This window comes from Sander lucioperca, chromosome 2 (genome assembly GCF_008315115.2).
Source record: "Sander lucioperca isolate FBNREF2018 chromosome 2, SLUC_FBN_1.2, whole genome shotgun sequence".
Lineage (NCBI taxonomy): Eukaryota > Metazoa > Chordata > Actinopteri > Perciformes > Percidae > Sander > Sander lucioperca.
The window spans coordinates 46264262-46290783 of NC_050174.1; the positions used below are offsets into that span (position 1 = coordinate 46264262).

At 40.0% G+C, this 26522-nt stretch overlaps 1 protein-coding gene across 9 annotated transcripts in view; it reads left to right on the plus strand.

The window, feature by feature from the left end:
* LOC116051665 (citron Rho-interacting kinase) overlaps window positions 1-26522 on the plus strand; it is a 59509-nt gene that overhangs the window by 10135 nt on the left and 22852 nt on the right. For 5 of the 9 annotated variants that reach the window (XM_035998778.1, XM_035998775.1, XM_035998770.1 and 2 more), the window contains exons 5-18: window positions 7987-8157; window positions 8352-8405; window positions 8531-8584; window positions 9461-9601; window positions 11733-11858; window positions 14101-14196; window positions 14433-14549; window positions 14745-14854; window positions 15201-15393; window positions 16999-17196; window positions 17377-17430; window positions 20815-21012; window positions 24253-24446; window positions 26376-26511. In XM_035998778.1, coding sequence (XP_035854671.1) covers window positions 7987-8157; window positions 8352-8405; window positions 8531-8584; window positions 9461-9601; window positions 11733-11858; window positions 14101-14196; window positions 14433-14549; window positions 14745-14854; window positions 15201-15393; window positions 16999-17196; window positions 17377-17430; window positions 20815-21012; window positions 24253-24446; window positions 26376-26511 — 1842 coding nt within the window. The remainder of the gene's footprint in view (window positions 1-7986; window positions 8158-8351; window positions 8406-8530; window positions 8585-9460; window positions 9602-11732; window positions 11859-14100; window positions 14197-14432; window positions 14550-14744; window positions 14855-15200; window positions 15394-16998; window positions 17197-17376; window positions 17431-20814; window positions 21013-24252; window positions 24447-26375; window positions 26512-26522) is intronic. The other 4 variants (XM_035998788.1, XM_035998782.1, XM_031302211.2 and 1 more) reach the window with 1 other exon arrangement.

Genomic DNA, 26522 nt, shown 5'->3' on the forward strand with positions numbered 1-26522 from the left:
TATTGTTTGAGGAGTTTAAAGGGAGGGGGACAATTCACTTAAGTTCAGTTAAATAGTATTTGTTTATTTTTAAGAACAAGCAATGCACCAGACTAATTATACAATGTGTAATTCTCTGTATAAAGTACAAAGACTGTATCATGTGTATGTTGGGTCAAGTCAGTGTGAATCTCTTTGGAATCAGAAATACTATTAATGTAGAAAAAGACAGTGGAGCTTTACTGTATTACGCAGCCCTTAATTACTAAAATCAAATGTGCTGAGTTTGCAGCATGTATTTGTGTGTGTGTGTGTGTGTGTGTGTGTGTGTGTATTTTTACATGCATGGCAGCACCACATGAGTGTTGCCAACTGCGAGAATAAAGCTGTTACAAGAGTGACAGTTTAGGACAACAGAAAGGGAGCGTGGAAAATCATCTTTCTGGCATTATGCACCATTTTGATTTTGAAAAAGGTAATAGAAAAGCAATCTGTTTTCCCCAGCCTACACTAGTGCTGGTTACCAAGCACTGGAAACATTGTGCAATGGTTGCTATGGTGATGAGAGCCATATACCTACGAGTGAAGAGAGCACTGATGCAGTGGGCAGGCTGTCGTGATGAGGTGCTGGGGCTTGAGCTCATACTGTTTGAGAAACAAAACATCACTCAATATACCACCCTGAAATTAGTGATCTGTGTTAAAGGAATGCGCCCTGTCCTGAAGAGAGCTTTTACTATCTCTTATCTTAATAAACTCCTCTGGTGAGTCTTGAAAATGTGCATTTAATATCATATACTGTGCATACGCTTACCTTTTTATGGTAGAAAATGCAATTTACCAGCATGGTTTACTCCTAACTAGGTAAACCTTGTGTTGCAGTTCGTGAGATCAGTTAAAAAGCAGTATTTGTTGCAGTTAAAGATTGCATTTCTGGGGCGCCCTGGTAGCTTACCGGGTTGAGTGTGCACCCCATGTACTAAGGCTTAGTCCTTACTGCAGTGGCCTGGGTTCGAGTCCGACCCGTGGCCCTTTGCTGCATGTCACCCGCTTCTCTCGTCCCCCTGTCCTGTCTTCAGTTGTTCTATCAAATAAAGGCCAAAAATAATCTTTAAAAAAATGTGTGAACCTATCCTTTAAGGGTTCAGTATACTTGAAACAGGTCAAAAAGCCTGACTACATACCACTGCCCCCCCTGACATGGGGGAACACATCCTGACAAGTCTCACCTCAAAGGCTTTGTAGGAGTTGCACTCGGTTGTGCACATGAAAAGTGACGAATATCGTAAAGCTTGACAATGAATGTCAAATCCAGTCCATTTTGTCACCTCCACACACCTAGCAACTTGTTGCGTGAAGAAGCATGATGATTGTCAGATTGACTGTTTTGGAAAGTTACATAAATTGTTGGACACAGACATTACTGTCTGCCTCTTGATGTTATGAACACTCTTTCCATGAGGCTGTTTTTAGCTTTGACAAAGCGATCTCCAGCAAAAAGCTTCTTCTTTTACTAGTGTGGTGGCTCTCTCTTACCACGAATTTAAAGCCATTTGACTCCCTGTGGTCTGTACATGAAGAATCATACAGATGTTTGTACAGGCAAATCTGCTCGGCCAATCATCCCAGCCGACCATGTTGAAATAAAAAGCGCAGCGTGCATCGAGTTACAAAAATTCAGAGGTGCATGACCATGCACAGCGACAACTTGCGGAGCCATCGAGTTAGACACGAAGAACATGGTGACGTAATTTTCTGGCTGGTACACCTTGCGCCGGAAACACCACAGCGACCATAATCCTACCTTCAGGAGGAGCTGAAGGGGGGGTCTCCAAATAAAGGTCAACATTCGTTTGCCAGACACAAGTTAAAGGAGAAATCCGGCGCAAAATGAACCTAGGGGTTAATAACACATGTGTACTGAGTCGACCGTTCTCTTGGATTTGTTTTCATGCTAATGGAATGTGACCAGTTTTAGCGCAAACTGCTAATTAGCTTATAGCGCTAGTCATCGGGGCACGGGTAAAGTAAAAAGAAATCGCTATTTCTACACCACTAACAAGGCCCAAAATAGCACTACACTTCCACGGTAGCACAATGAGGGTCCCTACATCTAAACCGAAGCATTGAGAACTTTGTAAGTGTACAAACAGTTTATTAAAAAGATTATAAATATTATAAAGACAGTACCATTCATGTATACAGGCAGGCGCCATCTTGGGAAAAGCAGTCACGACCAATCAAACGACTGGTCAAAGAAGTGTGGTGCTATTTTGAGCCTTGTTAGTGGTATAGAAATAACAATTTCTTTTTACTTTACCAGCGCCCCGACAACTAGCATTATAAGATAATTAGTGGTTTATGCTAAAACTGGTCACATTCCATTAGCATGAAAACAAATCACAGGTTCCCTAGGTTCATTTTGCGCCGGATTTGTCCTTTAAAGTTGAACACTGTCAGCAAAATATTAATAACATTCCCCCATCAGGATAATTGTCAGAAGGTGTGAGTAAAGGTGTGTGTTAATCTGTGCACCTCATAACTGTATGTGCATAACTGGGGGGAATCAAAAATAAACCTTCTCAAAGCAATCCTTCTATGAATAAGTCATGATTAAAAGAAAAAGAGTATAGTCTGTATCTTCAAATTTATGAGGATAGTTTGCGGCGCATGCATATTATCTGGCTCTGTGTTCCTATTGGTGCCTCTCAGCAGGGGTATTAATGCCAGCTAAATCCAGCATTTCATCTTGAAAAGCATCTGTCTCCCACGCTCTGTCATATGACTGCAGTGTTAATCATTCCCATGCAGAAACCTTGCAGTGTTGGATCAACAAACAGTAGAGATTTGGGATAGATTGGTTTTCAAATTGGTGCCAAAGCCATTAAGACCTGCAAACATATGCAAAGAGTCAATTTCACCAAAGAAGAACTAAACAACCACCACACTGTTTCTGTCTTGGTTGTGTGAATACAAAAAGATTAGATGACATTTTATGGGCCCTCACTGTATATGTGTATTGTGGATATATGCACAATCAAGTGCAGTGGATTCAAAGAAAAAAGTCAGGTTTACAGTTACACTTATAACAAAAATAAATGCAGGCAGAGTTGGTAACTATTTCCAAAATAGGCCTACACTTTTTACATATTGTTTCAAATGGTCTTTACACTTTGACAACAGTAATTAATTTATGGGCTCTGAAAAAGGTGCAAAAAAGATGTGTCATCTGTAGCGGCTGTCATCCAAAAACGTCCACCAATCACTGCCCTGCGGTCTGCTTGGCACGAACCAATGAAATGCCTCCTTGTCCCGCTGTGCGTACTCTACCCATCCCGACTCGAGTTTGAGCCATAGACTAACTCTCTTGCGCATTGTCGCTGCATTGTTAACAGTAGTCATCTTAGTTTTAAACATTCGGTATGATAATATTAGGTGTTTGCTTACCTGTGAATGAGACATTAAGTAAAATTGTGGTCCTTCCTCTGCTCTGCTCTGAAGCAGCGACGCAGCGGTGGTGTTTGGGTCGGAGCCCCGAGGGCAGGGGGAGAGGTTAGATGGAACCCCGAGGAGATGCTACTTTCAAATCTTGCTAGCTTTTCAACATTACCAAAGAATTTCTAATAAGAGAAGAAGTTCAATTCTCTCGTTACTTCCGGCTTCTGAACTGGTTGCAGTTCCACTCTTGATCCATATAGGGGGTGCTCACAGGCGAGTGCAGAATGAATGGGACTCTATGGAGCTATACCCCTTAAAATCCACTTTTCTCAGGATATAATGTTTTGTCTAGTAATTTGAATGTTGCATTCGAAAGGGGAGGCTAAGAAAATACACAATGCTGGGTGTTAGATTTTTTTAAAGTGTCTTTTTTGTTCTAAAAAGCCTTTTAAAATGTCAATGACATCATACACATATACGGCCAGAGATACTGCTTTACGGCAAGCTCAAGTATTTTTGTAAACAAAGTTTCATTAATTTGTGTGTGACCAGAACTTAACAAATGTGTTGAAAACATTTCCTTCCTCTAAAACATCTGCTAAACTAATCATGCATTATTTACATCCATGTTTGCTTGCAGTCCTCTTAACCTTTGCCACCAGCTGTCAGTTGACAGCACAGAAATAAGTTTTTTTTTTTTCTATGGTTGACAGTTTGCTTAGCCTTGCCCCCTTTAGTTACACTGGAAATCCAGAGTTCTCGTGAGAGCACAATTTGAATTTGCTCAGCGAGTCACTCTGGCATTGAGTAATGATCCTCATTAACTATGCCCCTGTAGCCGAGCTGCACCAATCACATCGGTGTATCTGATATAGGCAAGCCAGAGGCGAGCTAAACAGATGACGACGTATGAGAGAGCGTATGGGGCTCTGGATACGTCACCCTGTGTATTGTTGTGATTGGTCGTAGTGTTATCCAATTGCGTGCAGTGAGATTTTCAAATGCACGCTTGGTGCCGCCCCTCGAGTTGGGCCATTTTCATTACTCAATGCCAGACCCTTAATCTTTCGGATTTGGGTCTGGATTTCCAGGTTACCCTTTAGTTACTGTTGCAATGCTTTCCCTGAACATGTATGCAGTTTATAATGATAACTGCGGCAGATTCGCAACACATAATTTAAACAATAATTTATGAAACAATAGGCCCTGGATTTTAGACAGAGGTAGACAAAAGCAGGCTTCTCATTTCTAGCTGACATTCAATTTTGCCAGCTGAAATGACAACATACTTTTTTCAGCTCTAGCTAGCTACATTAGCTAGCTAATTAAGGTTAACGTTAGCTCTGTGAATTGGTTGAAAACACTGACTTCGTTTGGTACTTTGTTTCCACCTGAATTCTTTTTAAAGATTTTATTTTGGGCTTTTATTAGATAGCATAGCTGAAGACAGGAAAGTGGGGGAGAGAGAGGGGGATGACAGTATTATATAGTAAGTATGATATGAGTGTGATTTTACATTTTTCCTTATTTCATTCTAACATAACACTGGCTGCTTAGCTTATTTACCAAATCTGAGGTTGGGGTTTAAAAAATAGTCAGCAGAACTGTAAAGTATTTAGAATTTCCAGTAAATGGGCTAAAATAATGCAAAGTCACCGGTATGGTTCTTTAACATTTAATTTCCATGTGCAGAAATAATAATTTTACATAAAATGTGTGAAGGGAGCATAATGTATGTTGTAATAGGTAAAATGGTCACATTTAGCCTTCTGTTTGTTGCCAGTGTGTCATCCATTTGGCATTAGTTGTTTATATAGAAAGAAAATAACTAGGCAGCAGTGTTATATTTACTGTAAGGGTGAGTATATTGAGCTGGAGGGAAAGAGTAAAAAAGTGAATATCTTTGAGTGGAACTCTGGAACAGTAGCCTTAAACTTGAGGCTGATCAGTATTGAAAAAAAAGATTGCTCTTTGATATATTCATTGACATTTCAAGGTCTGAGATGAAAATGTTTGTATCAAACTCCATTCCAGCTGTCCTGCATCCAGGCAACTCTATTGCCTAATATACAATAATATCACCCTTACCGAGAGTTAAACTGTTCAAGATTTGCAGTCTGTGTTTTTCGGGCTGATTCAACTGTCAATAAAGATGGTAAGCAGCCCTATAATAACGAATACGCAGACGATTACTGACTTGATGGTCTTTCTCAGTCTTTAGGAGGTATTAAATCTGTAAATCTGCAGTATGAAGTGATAGCATTGAGAGTGACTGCTCACTTTACATTCAATTACATTTAGCTTTATAGAGATTTTAGTGTCTTTACTGGTCTCTTGGAAATGTTTTTAGTATTAATAAATAAGCCACAATGGCTAAATTCCAACTCAAATGACGCACGTATGTTTGCAACAGAACCTAAATGAGCCAAGGACAGAACATTTATTGCACACTGGTTCTCTGTAATAAAAGAATACCGTTATTCAGCGCTCCACAAGCCCTTAGTTGTTTAACGTCATATTGAAACCTGAATTCCCTTGTCTTTAATTTCCTCATACTGAGTCATTGTTTTGCCAAAAAATTACTGTAACCATTTCCAGCTTTTATTGACTTGGGAAGACACAACGAGATGAAAGGTAGTACCCAGGAGATCCAGTCGGTCCTCATTGATGGGAGCTGTCAACCTGCTCTTGTGGAACCAAACACATCAGTGGATGGTAGGCACATAGGTACTTTTATACTGTGCACAGCCACCGCACTGGTGGTTCTTCTTACATGACCCACATTACTCAGTTCCCACCAAGGCTGTAACTTTGGCTTGAGAAGTGGGGGAAACACAAAACAAGCGTCTGGGGGTCCTCTGCCAAAAAAATGATTTCGATTTGAATCCCATTTCCTGCATTTCTACATACATTTCATTTCAGGTTTTTCCTGGCTCAAAATAGGCCTTTTTGGTCCACGCACGACAGTAAGCATGATCGGTCCGCGAACAGCAAAGGCAATGAGTCTGTGTTACCTTATTTGACAGAAATCTATATGCATTTGCCAGTTATTTTTGACAATTTGATAAACAAAAATGTTGATTACGCTTGAGTAAGTGAAACCCCAAACAACAAAACTGCTCAAAAAAGTAATACTAATATTTAAATACCATTGTTAAAATCACCGGAAGAGTCCGACACCGCCAGACTCTGGACGTAAAAACTGAGATAATCGCTCCTACTCATGTTTATGTTCTGCTTTTCAACTGTTGTTTGGTAAATTGCTATTAATCACAGTCGAAGAGGATTTGATCTACTATTTTTTTCTCTCAATTCTTATCATTTTGGCAATAATTTCCCTTTGGGGCTGGCTAAAACATCTTTTGGGGTGGGGCGCCAAAAATTCCTCTATGAAGGAAAAATGCCTGCATTTATAGGGACTATGGTGATACAACATCCAGGAAATAATTAAGTTGATCATAATGATAAATTCTTCTAGAAAGAATAGTATCAAACTATGTATAAGAAAAAGATGTCTTACTTTCTTTATTGTTTAAAATAGGAGCCAATCACTGAGACTTATAAATAAAATAATACCAAACGGATTTGAAAGTGTGTGGGGGGGGGGACACAAATGGGATTTTGAAAAGTGTGTGTGTGTGTGTGTGTGTGTGTGTGTGTGTGTGTGTGTGTGTGTGTGTGTGTGTGTGTGCTGAGGGAGACAGCCTGTTTACTCAGAGATTCATGGTTTTATATGTAACCTCCCGTTCCAGCTAAACTATTTCAGACCTTATACACCATGTCTGATGTAATATACTTCACTTGTCCTAATCTGTGCCGGTGGAGCATCACTCTCCCTGGATGCAGAAGGATGCTACTTTTTATTAGCCTGACAGACAGGGCCCTGTTCCCTGCACGCTGATGAGGAGGTGGAAATTAGATCTGTTAGGCTGTGACTAATGACTTTTAAACAGACATGTGCATTAAGTGACTTTGGCTGATCAAATTTTTCTCTCCGCATTCCTTTTTTTCTGTTCAAATTCTTTCTACCATTTTTTAAGTGTCTGCACTCCGATTACTACCAAATATTTGATATATAAAGGCTTTTATACAAGCCTTTTAATTGCCTCCATCAAACCGTTTTCATCCTGTTGAGTTTGAATGTACTTCTGTACCAGTAGCACATCTAAAAATACATCTCTTATAAATGAGTTTGTTCTTATAAATGATGCAGTTTGCTTCTAACAAGAACATTTTCATCAAACAGGTTCACGTCAAACCACATTGGGGCTGATGGAGAGCTCTTTTCCTCTTAAGACATACAGTAATTACTTTTTCTAAATGTGCTGCACTGGTAGAAGGACACTTTTAATAACAGCTAATCAAATATTTTCATGTTATCTGAATGAAGTGCTTACAAGTTGCCAGAATTTGAAAAGACTGTGTCCCATTAGAGGTACATTTTGGCAGTGGTATGTGCTCTGCTAAGTGAAATGTACTCTTATTTTTGTGAAATTGGAAATTCCCTTTACTAATCTCCTCTTCTCTCCTCTCCTCTCTTATCTGGGGGTTTCTGTGGTTTTTGTGCAGGAATATCATGCCCAGTTGGAGGAGATGCGAGTGTCCATAAGACAACTGGAGGAGGACCTGTCTGCTGCCCGTCGCCGTAGCGACCTGTATGAGTCTGAGCTGAAAGAGTCTCGGCAGACCAACGAGGAACTAAAGAGAAAGTCTACCGACTACCAGCATAAGATGCAAAAGGTCTGTAATTGAAGCTGTCAATGATCCTGAAAGTTACATGGAAAGAGTAATGATTTATCACAGTGTACCTTAATGTAACAATATGATACCATCGTATTTAACTCACTTGTAGTCATTATGAAGTTTCTACTTTACTGTTGAACTTGCCATGATCATTAGTAGGAGGAATTTCAAAGTTTGTGTTATGTTCCCAGGTCAAAGAGCAAGGCAAAGCAGATGCAGAGGAGCTGATCACCAAGTTGGAGAAGGTAGAAAATTAAGTTCCTCCAAATACAGTATGTCTAGATAAGGACACTGACAAGTTCAAGTGACTCTTAACAAAGGATGATAAGCTTTAATATCTCAATATCTTGACTATATTTTCCTTTTTTAGACCAGTACTGAGCAGCAGACCAGGATCCAGGATCTTCAAGAGAAACTTGCCAAGGTAGAATATTTTAGCTGGGAATATTAATGAATAATTTATATGTGCTTGTACTCCCAAATGCAAGAGATGTAACAGCATTTTACCCTTTTAGATGAGTGTATAACACTTATTTATTTACCCTCCATGACCTCATCTTTTCTCTCTCTGTCTCCAGTCAGACTTGGTCTATGGCCCGAGAACTATTAAGCTGTCTTTTTAAAACAAGAGTTACTGCTTAATTATCAGCATTAGTAAAGATAATTTCATCCTAATTGTCTTTTCCTAGAAATGAATATTGTAATGTACCATCCTTTCTGCCAAGAGCCCATGAGGTTGTGGTCCTGATATTCACAGCTGACTGAGCCCACATTTGGAATGAAAAATCTACTTCTGACTCAATGCAAACTAGTTAATGAAATAATCAGTAGGGTAGGACTTTCTTCTTAAAATAACCCAGCGCAGTTTGTTTACGGATTTCATATTAGCATTATACATCAGTTTGTTTCCTAGTAGAACTTAGCAAAGGGATGCCATTTATTTCTAATACACACAAACTTGATATCAATATCCAGTGCATTGTCCCCTCGTGTCACCAGTGCTGGTAAGAGTACTAAGCAGGTGATGCAGCTGCATATGTAACTGATCATTTCATGTACTGTATATGTATATGTTATACTTGTACATATTCATATCATCTTTTATTTTGACTCAAATATTTTCTTTGGAACAGTTAATTAATTATACAGTGGCATGTTGCATCAGAGATTGGAAATGAGAATTTGTAAATTACACAAGGTTACTAATATACACTTTTTTTTATTACATTTAAGATTGTGTAAATAACACACAAACACATACTTTTTGAGTGATTTTTTCTTCTTCTTTTTTTACCCCTAGTCGTTAAAGGCCAGTGCTGAGGCTACAGACCTCCTTCAGAATATGAGAGTGGCCAAAGAGCGCATGGAGCGAGATCTGGAGAGGCTACACAACAAGGAAGACTCCAGTGACAGCCTGCGTAGACGCCTCCGTGAGACTGAGGTACACACACACACACACACACACACACACACACACACACACACACACACACACACACAGCCTAGCATATATGTGTTCTTGCCCGTTTCTTCATGTTATTCTGTGTATTGATGTATTTATGCAACATCATGGACCTCTTTGTTTAAAGTGTTGCATGAATAAATCTGCCTACATGTTCTCTTTTGTAAACATGTTGTTTTTGCACCTTTTGAGGAACACTGCTGTGATGGCATGATAGCATGACAGATAACCTGAATGTTTGACACAGTTGATCATAATTTGGAAAAGCGAACCCACTTATGATTTTTGTGAAGCTACCTCACTGTTCCGTTTTTGTAAGGCACACAAAGTCAAACCAAACTTTAAGCTGATAAAAAAAAATTACATTGATGTGTTGTGCACAAACAATCATAGTCTCATGGTATCATACCAGACAGACTATGCAGCCTTTTTTGCAATTCATATTCTTTTTTTGTACAAATCTCACCAAAAGTCTTTTTGTATTCATTGTACAGAGACAATCTGTGGTCTTGAACACAGAAAGCAGTTGTTGTTACTGGTGCTATAAAGCTAATCAGTCTGCATGTGATATTTTACTAATGGATTCTACAGTGGCTCAGTAATTCTTGCTCCTACTTCTGCTATAATGTTAACAAATGGTTTCTATGCAGTTTTCTTGCAAGCCAAATTCACTGAATGCCTCCACTGTTAAATGTAACCAAAAGAAGTTATTTTAATAATGGTGCATTTTTTATTTTACTGCACTTTAATTATTTATCACTTCTGTTTGTCTCCAATGTTTTCTTTTTCTATTGTTTATGCTTTTTGCATCAGAAAAAAAAACATTTTTAATTGTTATTTTTAATACATTTTCCTCTAAACAAAATCTTAATAGGAATTTTCCAGCATCTAAACACTGACTTTTTTTGCTTGTTCTAAGTCCTTCAATGTAATCATCAACAACTTTCACTTAACAGGGAATACATAGGAACTAAGTAATGTCCAAACCTTGCACCTTTCTCTGTGTGCAGGAGTGAGTGCAGATACCAGCAGGCAAATCTTTCATCATCTCCAACATTGTCTTATAAGTATCTGTCTCAGAACATTTTATTTATAAAAATCAAATGCAGAACTGTACGGTGACCAGAGGCCTGTACTACGAAGCAAGATTTGGCGTTAACGAGGTAACTTCAGGTTCAACCCAGGGTTTCGTGTATCACAACGGTGGATCACTTGTTACCAGGTTAAATCACCGTGGTAACTTATGCTGAACACCTAACCTGGTCGGGAGCAGGTTATGTTGGAGATTAGAGATCAAACCCTGGGTTGATTGAACTAGTTGTTAACCACCGTCGTGACACAGTTTATGCAGGACCGCGGGTTGTTAGGTTAGGTGAAGCCGAGTAACTGAAGTAAATCCAGGGCATGTTGATCTTGATTCGTAGTACAGGCCTCTAGTCACACAATCCATCAGCTTGAATAAAACTGTGCTATAAAGATGTGCATATGTATATATTATGTAATAATATATGCACTGTCTCTAGTTACATATACAGTATTCTTTATTTTTCAGGGGGGGTTGTTATGAATTCTTCTTAAACAGCACTTCATCAGCACCGAATCTAGACTTGCAAATGTGGTAATTAGCATGGATTCATTTGGACAGGACAGTCAGAGGAAAATAAATACACATTGTGGTCAAATTTAAAGCTCCGAAGACCTCTTACACCGTCACACATCAATGCAAATGGGCTCTTTGGAACCATTGAGAGGAACTTGGAATTATGAGATATAGACATTGGAGAGGTGCATCACTACCAAACCAAATGGATGCGGCTCCTACAGTATAGCATCAAATCTTCCTTGAAATGGAAATCTTAAGTCTAATTAGCATTTCTATCGCTATGATGTCCACATAGCAAAAAGCACCATTTCAGACGCTGGATCTTTTGACCTAAGGATGCATTTTTAAAACTAAAAGAAATATTCTAGAAGTCAATTAACGATTTTGTGTGTGTGTGTGTGTGTGTGTGTGTGTGTGTGTGTGTGTGTGTGTGTGTGTGTGTGTGTGTGTGTGTGTGTGTGTGTGTGTGTGTGTGTGTGTGTGCGTGCGCGCTTTTCTTGTGTTCAGGATGGTAGGAAGACTCTGGAGAACCAGGTGAAAAGGCTGGAGATTGTGGAGCGCCGGGAGACTAAACTGAAGGACGAGCTCCAGAGCAAGGCCGGGCAGATTCAGCAGATGGCAGATAAGATTCTGGTAACCCACCTTTCACCACTTGTGTGGAGCTAAAATAATCAGAGGAGGTGTGAGGTAAACAAAGCTCATCATTGCAGAGGAAGTGCTATTTCACATAATATTTCTGAAAAACCTCATGTTTATTGTTTACTATCTTTACGGATGATCTGGATGTAAACGGTTTCATATGGACTGGTATGTAGAAACTGCTATATAACTGTTATTTCTATATACACAGGGCACAAAGCTAGCCTGTATAAATAATAATAAAATATAGTTTTACATAATATTGTCCCCATGCTACACCCACACAAGTGCTTTCAATTAGTTTGACTGATTAGTGTGGGCGTGTACAAAATAACTGTGTGGGTGTACAGGGGAGAGGTTAATAGGTAGTAATAATAATTGCTGTGTTCCATTTCTGTGTGCCAGTTCCAGGGCTTGAGTATTGTGTATTAGTTCCACCTGTGCTTTTCCTGCTATAACAAGTGAAAAAAGCTTGAGAAAGAGCGCTCCTAAGAGAAGAGGTCGAGTTGACCCCATTGATGTAGATGACAGTGTGTCTCATGCGCACTTACTTACTACATCCATAGTGACAAACAAAAGGGACTGGTTTTAGTACTTGGATACTTACAACAAGTCATGAATGCATTTTATGAAAAAGTGTCTCTGGATTAATACATTAAACAAAGTAATGCACTGCCTTGTCAACACTGCCTTTTAAATAAGATAAGATAAAACGTTATTGTCTTTGTTCACACAGAAAATGTTCTTGCATTGTCTGCTCCAACACTCAACAGATAACACTAAAAACACAAACATAAAAAAGCATCTGTATGGTCACCCAACAAACATCTGACACACCTTTCTGTCATGCACGCACATGCACACACACACACACACACACACAGACACACACACATATATGCTACACACAGCCTAGCATATATGTGTTCTTGCCCGTTTCTTCTTGTTATTCTGTGTATTGAAGTATTTATGTAATACACCATATGGTCAAACATATTGTTTGTGAGGTGATTAAATTTCCTACTAGTTCCATCACACTCAAAATTCTCCTTGCAATTGAGCTAAATAAAAGCTCTTTATAACGGATTTTTTTTAAAGGCATACTATGTCACTTTTTCTTCTTCGGGCCCCCTACAGGTTGTCTCATTGGAACTACAGCTCGCACGGCTGCAGTTCCAATGAGACAACCTGTAGGGGGACCGAATAGGGAAAAGTTACATAGTATGCCTTTAAAACACTATGGGCCCTATTTTAACGATCTAAGCGCACTTTTGCTAGTTTAACGGCAGAAAAAAGGGTCCGTGCGCCAGGCGCATGGTTAAAAAAAGAAAACATAGTGTCTTAATTAATCATAGGTGTGTTTTGGGCGCAACATGCAATAAACCATTTAGAGTGTCATCTCCCATTCCCTTTAGTTAAAGCCAGGCGCATTTGTACCTTGGCACATTGCTATTATGATGGCGGATTTGCTTAGCAGAAAGGAGAGAAGAAACTGATTTGCTCGTGCGAGCACGAGCACTATGCCACCAAAACTCCACGAGGTGAAGTAGGCGTTAAAATAACATTGAAATGGGCGCCCAGATATCTCAGTTGGTAGAGCAGGCGGCCATATATGGCAACGCAACAGGCCAGGGTTCGACTCTAACCTGCGGCCCTTTGCTGCATGTCTCTCCCCTCTCTCTTCCCTGTCTTCAGCTGTCCTGTCAAAATAAAGGCCTAAAATGGCCAGCAAAACAAATCTTTAAAAAAATAACAATGAATTGCTGCGTTATTGACTTTAGACCAGGTTTTTGTTGGTCAATGGCGCGATCACTTTCCACTGCCTCAAGATAGCAATACGCCAAGAATGCACCTGAACACATCTCCCTGTAAGACCAGCACGCCCATGGGCGCACATATGGGCGCAGGTGCATTTGCTATTTAAACGATGTGGGCGCTGGACGGGAAACTGACAACTGCGTCGGTCTTAAACTAGCAAAGACACTTGTGTCGGGCTTTGCGCTGCGCTGCGCCTGGTGCAAGATAGGGCCCCTATGAATTACATTACTAGCAGGAAACAAGTGTTTATGATTTAGGAGTCCTATTGATCCCTCACTTATCACATATCACAAAGGTGTCAGCTGTTTTTCTGACAAAATGGTTTGTACATAGCTCTTATAAGAATAAAAGCTAGTTAGTAAGTACTTTTGTCTAGTTTCAGCCTTTGTGTATTCAACATATTTGTATGTTTGTGTAGGCGCTGGAGGAGAATTTCCGAGAGACCCAAACCACAGCCCAGCGGTTGGAGACTCATCTAAAGCAGAAGGAGAAGCTCTATGAAGACAAGATAAAGGTAAAATTTCCGAAAACATAAATACCTACACATATACATATGTAAAACAACAGGCAGGTACATCCCGATATACAGGAAGTGCTCTGTGCTATGTTCGGAGGTCACATTTTAGCTGGTTAAGTTGTGGGTGTACTCTATGCTTGGGAGAGATCTACAGTATGTCATCTTCACGCCATTCTCTGTCCTGTTAAGTGATATCCTAGTTATGGTTCTGTGGGCTGCCTGGCATTGAGCAGGTGTTGGAGGCCCAGATGAAGGCAGACATGGCTGATAAGGAGATGCTGGAGTCCAGTCAGAGCAAATATGAGGAGGAGGTGCGGGAGAAGTGCAGCATCATCAGCGAACAGAAGGCGGTAAGAACGGGCCAGTCGCATTTTAAGATTTTTCACACTGACATAGTTTTCTGTTGTTTGGAATAATCTTGGGTAGGTTATTGCCGAACACAAAATAATGAGCCTTAATCTGATCCCAATTTAAGCCGGTGATGTGAGGATCTGACTGAATGTTTAGTTAGAACACAAGCTATGCTGTGCATCGTTTCTGTTCAGACCATAAATGCTATGGAGTCTAAGATGAACAGCCTGGAGCAGAGAATTGCTGAGCTGTCTGAGGCCAACAAAATGGCAGCCAATAGCAGTATCTACACCCAGAAAAACATGTAAGTACCTATACACAAATCATTGTAATTCTTTTTGACTGTAACAATTAAAAGCATTAGAAAAACGTCCACCTTATTCTAGATCTCTATCCATGAAATACTCAAGTTAGTTCAAGAGAAAGCCGTGGGCTTTTGTTGATTAGTATTGAGTAAAATATTTGCTTTAGTCATAATAGAAGAAGACGGTCAAGAGATTGGTTAAAGAGGATAAATATAAGATAATGATAGGATAGAAGCATGTGCAAAAGAATAACAGGAACGTATCTTTTCTTTCCTTGAAGTGTTTTTACACATAATTGCACAATACCAGGAAGCATTGCCTCCTATTGAACTTTTTGCACACAAGTATGTGTGGTCTTGGCAGGAAAGCCCAGGAGGAGATGATCTCAGAGCTTCGCCAACAGAAGTTCTACTTGGAGTCTCAGGCTGGGAAGTTGGAGGCCCAGAATGCCAAACTGGAGGAGCATCTTGAGAAAATAAGTCAGCAGGAGCAAAGCAATAAGAGCCGTGTGCTGGAGCAGGAAACAAGGCTCCGAGAGGTGAGGAGATATTACAGGGAGATGGAGCAGATTTTATGATTTTATTTTAAGCTAGATTTTATGTACCAATAGACATGAAGGTCCTATGACATGCTGCTTTTTGGATGCTTTTATATAGGCCTCAGTGATCCCCTAATACTGTATCTGAAGTCTCTTTCCTGAAATTCAGCCTTGGTGCAGAATTACAGCCACTACGAGCCAGTCCCACAATGATTTCCTTAGTATGTGCCATTTCTATGTCTGTAGCTTTAAATGCTATTGAGGAGGAGAGGGGGGGGCAAGGTGGAGGGTGGGGGTGTGGCCTTGACCGACTGCCATGCTTTGCTTGTTTGCAAGCCATGATGTCTCTCTCTTTCTCATGGGTGGGCCAAATAGAGCTCAACAGTCCCGCCCCTCCTCCGAGAGACCTTGGGTTCCGGAAGTAAATTTCCCATTCATTTCTCCCATTGACATCTGGGAAAATCCGTATATAAAGAGTTTTAGACCATGCTAACCAGATGGTACGTGATTCATAAGCATACAACATATCATTTCGAGTAAAAAAACGAACAGAAAATCCCCAAAAAGTAAAAGGTACAAGACTGTGTACATATCGTCATCTCAGAGCGAAGGAACTACTCATTCCATAAACCACCGCGCACCACTGAATAAAGAAAGCTACGTTAGTTTAGCTAACAGATAATTCGGCTAACCGCTAGCTGAGACAGCATGTAATAACTTTAAAAGACCCTCAAAATAAAACCTGAAAATATCCGTTAACATATATAACGGCTGTTACGTCAGCTGGAGACAGCTTTACCCAGTGTTAAGTTTGAGTTAACGTTATTTTAGACTGAATCAAGCTGTCAGCTAGCGGTTAGCCGAATTAGCTGTTAGCTAAACTAATGTTAGCTTCCCAACAGAGGCTAACGTCAGAAGCGTGGAACAGATCGTCATTCGTGCAGTGTTGTAAATCCTCGTGACGGATCGTGCAGGCAGCACATATCGGGTACTGACACCCCCCCTCCTCACCAGCATGAGTTCCACCAATCAGAGGCATCACTGTGGGATTGTGGGATTGTTCAGGATTGTGGGTAATGAAGTACTTATCCAAGACATCGCGAATAAAAGACATTTATCTCAAAACAAGGGTAGATCAGGCTCCAAAAAGTAGACACACACCTGTGTGTAAGTGCTTTCCTGAATATATGTTGAGGGAATAATTATAGTGCAACATGTGGCAGCAGGTGCAGCATATAAAATGATTGTTTAATGATTATATATGGGCTCGAGCCACTTGGTTGAATGCTAAAAAAAAAAGGTAAAGAACGTTTGATGTACAATACATACATTTGACACATGACATGACGTTGGGATCTAATGTGACGTTTGTGATCAGTGCATTGTGATCTTAAGGAGCACTTTTTTTTAAACATTCCCCAAATACTTGAAAGTGAGTTTTATAGCGTAGAAATCTCAACATCTGGATTATTGAGTCATTGAGTAACTTCCTGGTATTAATCAACAACCTTATTGACTCAGTGCAGATGTCTAATTGTAATTTTATAGTACTGGGCAAAACAAAAATGCCGGTGAATAACTTCCCTTTTCTGTCTCCCTTTGTAGCTCGGTCTGGAGCATGAGGAGCAGAAGCTGGAGATTAAGCGTCAGGTGACAGATCTGACTCTGTCGCTGCAGGAGCGCGAGTCCCAGATCAGCAATCTGCAGGCAGCTCGCCACGCTCTGGAGAACCAACTACAGCACTCCAAGACCGAGCTGGAGGAGACCACTGCAGAGGCTGAGGAGGAGATCACTGTGCTCAGAGTGAGAGAGAGATTGAGAGAGAGAGAGAGAGAGAGAGAGAGAGAGCGAGAGAGAGAGAGAGAGAGAGAGAGAGAGAGAGAGAGAGAGAGAGTAGAGGAATACTGAAGCTGATGTCTCCTTTGTTGTCATATAATTCAGGCAGTGAAATCTGTCCCTCTGTCTCTTTGTCATACCTGCTAGGCACACAGAGATGAGATACAACGCAAGTTTGATGTCTTGAGAGACAGCTGTGCGGTAAGCTGCTCACTCTTTTTTCTCTCTTTCCAGGAATAGACAGCGCGTCTGGCAACTAAATCTTCACACACCATCACACATAACTAACAACCTGAAGTAGCCATAATATTTCACTCCATATGTTTCTGTCGGGCTTTGGTAAATCAGGCTTTATTTGAGAAAAGAAAGAAAGAAAATACTACTCTTCTACTTCTATTTAAACAAAGGGACTCCCTGTGACTTTAAACACCTAATCCATTGCATCACACGCGTGTTCTTTTTGGTACGTTTTGTTAAAATATAGTACTAACTGCTCTCGGTTGGTGATTAGTATGACCAGGGCTCCACGCTAATGTTGTCAGAGCTGTCCCAAAACATTGTGTTTATGGTCAAAGTGAGAATTGTTGTTCCTAATAGACACCAATTCTTAAAAGTGGTAGATTAATTCTCATTTGGATTGTTTGTTTCCATGGTGCCATTTGTGCACATTAAGTGAGCTACCATTACCAAAACAAGCCCTGATGATGCCTGTTATACACTCATCATGGCTGTTTGGCACCTGAGAATTCTGGGATTTTTCATGGTGTCACATACTTAACTTTACCTGGACTCACTGTGGTTTAGTTAGCTAATACAGCATCTCAGAGTCGAGTCCACACATAATGGCTGAATTACTTAGAATGAATTACTCACTGTAATTGTTTGATTATTTTCTTTTCCATGTCCGCAGATATTTATTCCCCCTCTTTTACAAAACAACACCACCTTGTTACCAGAGTTTATGATAATGAGGCATTATTTTGTATAGCAAGATACATATTTTATTTGACTGCTGAAAGTACATTTTCCTAGTAAATCTAGCTATTGAACAGCCATTTGCATTTGTTTATTTTACAGACGATGAGGGCTATGTTAAAGAATGTTATAATGCCAAAGGTTTCCCAAGTAATTGTATTTGCCAGTTGCACAGGAACAGTACAAGCACATTGGAATTCTTGCCATTTTCTCAGTCCCTAGGCCATTATTGTTATATTATGTAATTATTTTGTTGGACAATATTGGGGGGCGGTGTTACTGTGGAGCCTCTCACTAACCTTAAGAAAATGATGTTGACATGTTTAAGGGATTAGAGTGCCTTCCAATTCATTGACCTTGAATAAAAACAAAGACCATCATGGTCTTCCTTTTCCATTCCATTGCCCTACTTTTGAGGTCCTCCCACTCGCAAACTGTTCAGAAAGAACTGTCCATAGATTCAGCTGGCCAACGTTCAGGCAAACACAGCCAAATTCTGCAACAAGCAGAGCTTCTATTTTTTGCCCTGCTGAGACTTGCCATGTTGGTCTATCCGTTAGATGGAGCAATATATCTCGACAACTACAGTACAGGCCAAATTGTCATTTATATAAATATTTTAATTCTTACTTTCTTTTTGCCACAGCTTGACAGTTTTAGTGCACCATTTTGCCCAGCACTTACATCAGGCAATTATTTCCATGTGTACAGACAGACATATCAAGTGCCAATTTCCTTAAAATATGTTGAACACATTCCAGCCCCTCAAAGGATAACTTGTTTTTATGTTGTGGATATACCATGAACTTTCCATTTGTGCTATCTTCCAACCAAAATGTCAACTTTGCACACAAGACATCCCATAATCAGCAGACTGCAATGAAATTTGCTGACCGCATACATTTAGTTTTTAGCCACACTACTAATAAGACTGTAGAAATACTTACACTGTCAGTATGTTCTTTGTTGAACATTGTTTTGTATTATGGGGTTTATTTTGTAATATGGGAGCACACTGTAGCCTCAAAGTGGCACTAGTGGGGATTTTAGACTTTTTTATATCTATATTAACTCTAAATATACCTGCAACATTAGGTAGTCATCATGTACGCAAACTGGAGAAAGGTTATTTTTGACAGTGTAATAATGGTGACATTTGAGAGTGGCGCTCTTAGGTTTTTATAAGTGCCCATTTTCCCTGCTAAGATCCTTCACATAGCTAACATTAGAACTATTAGAGTTAGCAATAAGACTAATATAATATATAATATAAGTGTATATTGTGGGACTTTAGACATTTGTCAACCGTCAAAGATTTTGTTATTCTGTTTCTACTGAAGTAGCTACTGTATGCTTTAATATTTTTGGTTGTATTAGACCATTGTCAATGTCAAATCAATGAGGACTCCTTTTAGCCAAAAGACATTTCCAACTTGTTATTTTATCTATTAATCTATTACCTGCAAATTTACTATATGTATGTATACAGTATATTGCAGATGAATCCATATTGGTCACCCATATATCAGTAGCAATGATTTCCCCAAAAATTGTTAAATTTAACATTGTGAGTAAAACAACTTAAGGTGGATTCACTCTCCACAGCTGTTTAGTAGAAAGAGCAGATGTTCCTTCCTCTGTATTTCAGTGTACAGTAAATATTGCGTTCATTTTAGTCGAGGAAACTGTGGGACTGATTTACTGCCTCTCTTTAGCTGGGCCTTTTATTTGCTGTACAAATACTATTGAGCAATTTGTATTCAGCAGTGTTGAGGATGCAAAGCTCCGGATGTGATTTTAATTTAGGCCTGCAAGTTGCTGTATAGATTGGGATGACAGACAAGTAGAGTAAATATAGAGGCATGCCGGATCACTGTATCCATTCTAGCGTTGACTTCCTCGGCCCGCCTTAAGTATTTAGTTGCTGCTGTCAGTCCCCTGCCTCGGGGGAGCAGAAATACTGAGTCAGTACAGAACAGACAGCTAATTTATGAACTTAAAAGCTTTGCTTCCCCCCTCCCCCCGCCACCTGGAAGTTCTGCGTGGTACACATGTTCCCATGAGAGCTGAGAATAAGGAGCTCTTACAGGCAGCCTCACCAGCCTTTAACCCTCATTTCCCTACAGCGTGCTGTAGTCATGGCTGATTAAGGCAACAGACTGATGCTGATGAAATGATTAGCCCGCTCTTTGCACTAAATGCGAATGTTTAACAAGTAGCCTAGAAAAGATATCTTGCTAAAATGATTACTGCATTATATCACTAACCCTAGATATCTGCGTCATGTAATAATGCAGCATTAGAAACTGTGTGGGCTGTTTGGTCAGCTTTTTGTGTGGATGAATAATAACATGCACAATGCTATGACTATAGTATATGCACACAATTTAAGCGAGACCTTTTCATGTGTGTAAACTGTAAAGTGAATGTACATTTATTGTGTACACTAATTGTACATCACAATACAGTAAGGATACCTTTTCCAGACCCTATTACACAGTCTATGTGTCAACATAGTTTCTCAGTTGATCTATTTTGGGTGCAGAGTGGGTGCTCTGTATATTTACCTCTCTTTAAACAGGCAGTCTGAGTCCTGTTGACTTCCTGCAGGTGATCACAGATCTGGAGGAGCAGCTGACCACACTGACTCAGGAGAACAGTGAACTGAACCGCCAGAACTTCTACCTGTCCAAGCAGCTGGATGAAGCCTCTGACGAGAGAGAAGACCGGCTGCAACTCAGCCAGGATGTGGACCGGCTGCGTCGGGAGGTGGCCGACCGTGAAATGCACCTTAACAACCAGAAACAGGTACCTGGCTGCTAGTCCTGTTGTAATTATGTGTAATAAGTGTGTGTGTGTGTGTGTGTGTGTGTGTGTGTGTGTGTGTGTGTGTGTGTGTGTGTGTGTGTGTGTGTGTGTGTGTGTGTGTGTGTGCGTGTGTGTACGCGCGTGCGTGCGTGCGTGCATGCGTGCGTGCGTGCGTGTGTGTGTGTGTGTGTATGTGTGTCTGTGTGTGTGTGTGTGTGTGTGTGTGTGTGTGTGTGTGTGTGTGTGTGCCTGCTAATGTGTTTTTTTTTATCAACAGTCCAAAGAAAGGAAAGTCAGGAGGACATTAAAGGTCCCATATTATGCTCATTTTCAGGTCCATACTTGTTATGTATAAAACATACATTATTTTTCTCATACTGTCTGTCTGAAGATACTTGTATTTATGCTCCGTTTTAGCGCCTGTCTCTTTAAGCACCCTTGCAAAAAAAACAGTCTTTTCTGATTGGTCAACGTTTCTGGGTCTTCTGCATCTGCACTCTCGGAGTCTCTGCTCCGTCATTGCAGCCAGGGAATGACTGTAACGGCACTGTAGCGGCACTTTTTACCTCTATATAGAATAGTTGTGACATCACAACCGTACGAAAGTCCTGACCTCCTGTCAAGTCCTGGCTAGCTTTTAGGCACCGTTTCTGAATATGGGCTGTTTGCATTTCTCTGTGGATTGAGGGCTTTGATACAAAAAATCGAGAACAGAAAAAATCTCACTTTTTACAATATGGGACCTTTAAATGCTCAATTATCTAAAATTGGTATGTTGTATTGATTTGTTGATAGAATCAGCTGATACTGGTATCTAATTAAAAGTTAGTTATGAGCCAGTCATGTCGTCATACTCTGTGAAATATGATTAACAAAATGTAGTTTCTTTAATTGTATTCATAATATTGATCAATGCTATTCTTGGTTGTCTATCAGAGACCATGTACTCTAGTTAAAGGTGCCTTGTTGAGTTTTTGACCACTTGTAGCAATATGGAACAATGTTTCTACGTGTGGATCCCTGTTTTGTTAGTTCTCATGCACGGGCTTGCATATGAAGTGATACACATTCCTGCCAATGATATCACTCTGTTCTTCAGGTGGCAGTAATGCACAGCGATATGCCAACAGAGGCAGTAAAGAAGACTGCTAGCAAGTAAACAGTGCAGGTTTCAAAATGATCAAAAATCAGGCTTTGCCAAAGTTTAATGGGGAATGTATTGAACACTTTTAGATATCACCTTTAAATTGTTTGTAATAGGACATTTGCATGCTCTTATTAATACTGCTATTATTTGTAGCGTAACATGACTCAAAACTAAACAGGAAAACACTGAAGTCTTCCAACCATTCATTCTCTGTAACACCTTTGACAGGTTGCCAGTCTATCACCAAGTAATCAAACAAACAATTAAACAGCTGACTTTTGAACCCCATAATTTTGTCACAGTGCTTACCACTGAGCCAACCACTATAGTCTAGTAGTTTTCATATTTCTGCATGAAATTGCCACAAAATATCAGCTGTCATTAGTTGAATATTTTTGAAGAAAAAAAAAAAGAAAACCCACAGTTTTCTGTTGACGAGACTCAGAGCTGTGACAGTTGTAATCCTTCTTTTAGTTCAGGTTCCTTCCCCCTGCCCACTTCCCACTTCCCACTCACAGCCAGTCAGACACAAGGTTTCCACTTACTTACATTATGGGATATAGCCACACTACCTTTGACAGGTGACCTAGACATCTCTCCCAGCGCTGACAGTGTTAAGTGTAAATCAGGCAGCAGAAACCCTGGGAATATTTCAGTATTGTTATGAGCTGTATTCTGGATGCAGCGAGAGAGAGTGTGAGCGAGGAGCTTGTGTGATGTGTGTGCTGCCCCTGTGGGAGGATCTGTGTGTGGGTGTCCAGTAGCGCTCTCAGTCCTGCTGGTTGTGTAACCAGTGATGCAAGTCATAGACGAGGGATGGGGTGGTGTGTGGGAGGGATGTGTCATCCCCATCACTCCCAGGTCGTGTCAGCTGTGAAAGCGTTGGACTTCAGAGGGCCGTGGTGTTGCTGCAACACCAGCACAGGCTATATTTGTCTCCCAATGCTTAGTCTATAGCAGTGCGTTGTAAGACATAAAACACAGCACATTGTGTAGGCCCTGTGAATAACAAAACATTCGGTGCCCAAACATGTCATGCAAATGACTCCAAAGGTGCTGTTTTGCTAATTGTAGTTTAGAAGTTATTATTTAAACTGAAGGTACACACACACAGGTTTACATGGGAAATTAGTTGTTGAACTTCAGGTATGTTGTTTAACCTGCCATCAAATGCTCCTCATAAGCCCCTATGTCTGTGATTGTGGTTTATTTTAGGCATGTTGCTATTTTGTGGTGCCATGGCTGACTGAATTTTATGTCTGACATGTAAATGAAGAAGTTAATTGTTAAGATAGCTTTTTTTTTTTTACCCACTCTCCTTCCTGCATGATGGCCTGTAACCAACAGGTTCTGGTGGGAGAAAGTCAGTGAATGGCCATTTTGTGCTTGTGTAATGTCATTTTGAAAATGATTACTTCTGTTTTATATGCCATTCTAAAACTTCCCTTGCTAGCCCCAGGCCTTGCATTGCTACAGCAAGTGAAAATCCTGGAGAGAAGCCTTCACACCGCTACTTCTAAATAGTGATCCCTCCATCACAGCTTCTCAGTAGCCAGAAATAATAAGCAGAGAGCTGTAAGTTGACAGTGTAATTCTACTCGACTACTGTACATTTCAGAGGGAAATATTGTACTTTTCTAATTTGAAAATTTGAGTGAGTTCAAAACTGAGTTCACAAAGAACTGTCCTTCAAACCCTTCTGAGGGGAAGCTGCAGGCTAGAGGATTTCCGAAACACATAAGAGGAAAAATAAATCACTACCACAAGATTCTTGTTCATAATCAGCTAAATTATTACACAGGTTAACTTTCATAACATTCATTTCTTTTCAGAAATTTGTTGACATGTCAGAGATTTTTATTCAGTCAATGAGCATTAGTAGTTTTTGAGGCTGTGTGATAATATTTTAATAACAGAAGTCCTCAATGACAATACTTTTAAAGCTGTTAAACTACATTCCTCTCTTTATCTCTCCTTTATAAAATTGCCTTTTTTTTGCTGAGAATGAATGACAACTTGAGAAGTGGAGTTGTGTTCTTGCCACAGTTTGTGTATCAAAGGTATTTCTCATCTGAAACCCTTTTTTGTACCAGAACCTGGAGACACTGAAGACCACATGCACCATGCTGGAGGAGCAGGTTCTGGAACTGGAGACCCTGAACGACGAGCTGCTGGAGAAGGAGAGACAGTGGGACGCCTGGAGGGCAACACTGGAGGAGGAGAAGAACCAGGCTGAGAGGAGGACCAGGGACATCCAGAGACTGCTGGATACAGAGAAACAGAACAGGTTACAATCACACACACACCCACACACACGCACACACACACACGCACACACACACACACACACACGCACACACACACACACACACACACACACACACACACACACACACACACACACACACACACACACACACACACACACTCTGAGATTACTGTAATCAATACAGTACTGTATATACACACTATTCTTTTAAGGGTTAGTTTAGGGTAAAGACTTTGGTCAGGGATGAAGAAAAGTACACCTTAAAAAATTCTATCTGTGTTTTACTGTAATATGCTTTTGGTGTACCCGGTTCTTATCACATGCCCTGCCTACACCAACTCAGAAAATAATTTCATATATTTCCCAGAATACCTTTTGACAAACCCTAGAGAATATGCCCAAACCGGTTGCATTCAGTGTGTAGGCGGAGGGAGCTGATCCAACACTGATAGCAACAGCAACATTTAGAGCAAAAACAAAATCACCCTTTCTCAAAATGGAATGTTGTCTTGTAGGTAAATTATATTGTGGACTACTGGATGGAAAAACCTGAACCCTCTCTGATACATACTTTATTTGATTTGATTTAAATAACTGTACATCAGTTACAAAAAAGCCAGTAAAAACATGATAGTTCAACTGCAAGAGTATGCACTGGAGGACCAGTGTTGGGAGTAACGCGTTACAAAAGTAACGCAATTACAGTAATGTATTCCTTTTTGCTGTAACGCAGTAATATAACGCATTACTAATTAAATTTTGGTAATATTATACTCGTTACAATCTCAGTAACGCGAGTTACAACGCATTTTAACGCAACATTTAGTGGTGCATTGTTTTTTTTAAGAATTCACCAACACCGTGACACATTTCTTCACAGGAAAAAAAAAAAGCCGTATTATTTTCCTGTTGCTGTATTCGATGGTTGAGATGACTGCAGAGACAAATACATTTGTGAGATGGATATTATTTTCAGGAGTTATTACGCTGCGTTGAAGTGAGCTGTCCTGTTTCTGTTCCCGTGGTCAGAACCAGAGACAGTACGGACAGCATGTATGTCCCAACAGGTGACGGTACATCAGCGGTTGACAGATATAAACATGTCGGGAATTAATGTTGAGGCTTGCTACACGTAAATATCATTGCATTTTTATCAGCAGTGGAGAGTAACTATGCCTGTAGTGGAATGGCTTCGAATGACTTTTACTGTGACCATTTACTGTTCAATATGTTGCAGTTTTACAAACAAGAAAGTGAACAACTTGAGCCTGATGGACATGTTGCATCTCAGTAAGCTAGCAAGAGTAGGCTACACAACAGACAACCTCCGTGTAGCCTACTTCAAAATAAAAGCACTTCCTGTGACGGTTCGCAGTAAAACTAAATTACTGTTAAATAAGGTTGTGTAGGCTACCTTTTCACAAATCAGCTGTAAATCAAGTACTGTAAATAATGTTAATAGTGAGTTTTAATCACACTATAACTGAACATTTCCTTTAGAGTGTTTTAACCTAAATAACATTGCTATAAACAAACATTTTACAACAATGCCGTACTTTTAATTGAGTATTTTCATTTTCTCCTACTTGCCTATTATACGTTTTACTTATCTATTTTGTATAGCTTTAGTTACTTTGCATATTTATATTAATTATACAAAATATGAATAATCTATGATGTATTAAAGTGGATAAAGAGGAGACTTTATTGATCCAGCTAGCTGCCAAATCAAACTTCCCCTGTTATTTTGGTGAAAGTAACTCAAAAGTAATGCAAAAGTAGTGCAACGCATTACAATTCAGAGACAGTAATATATGGTATATAACTAATTACTCTCAAATGACAGTAACTAGTAATCTATAATGTATTACATTTTGGAAGTAACTTGCCCAACACTGTGGAGGACTCAAAATAACGGTGTAAACAATGGTTTGCTGTACGGTCTAGGCATCGTTCAGAGCAGCGCAGCTCTGAGTCTCGCCAAGCTGTGGAGCAGGCAGTTAAGGAGCACAAAGCTGAGATCCTGGCCCTGCAGCAGGCCCTCAAAGACCAGAAACTCAAAACTGAGAGCCTTGCCGACACTGTAAGCATTTC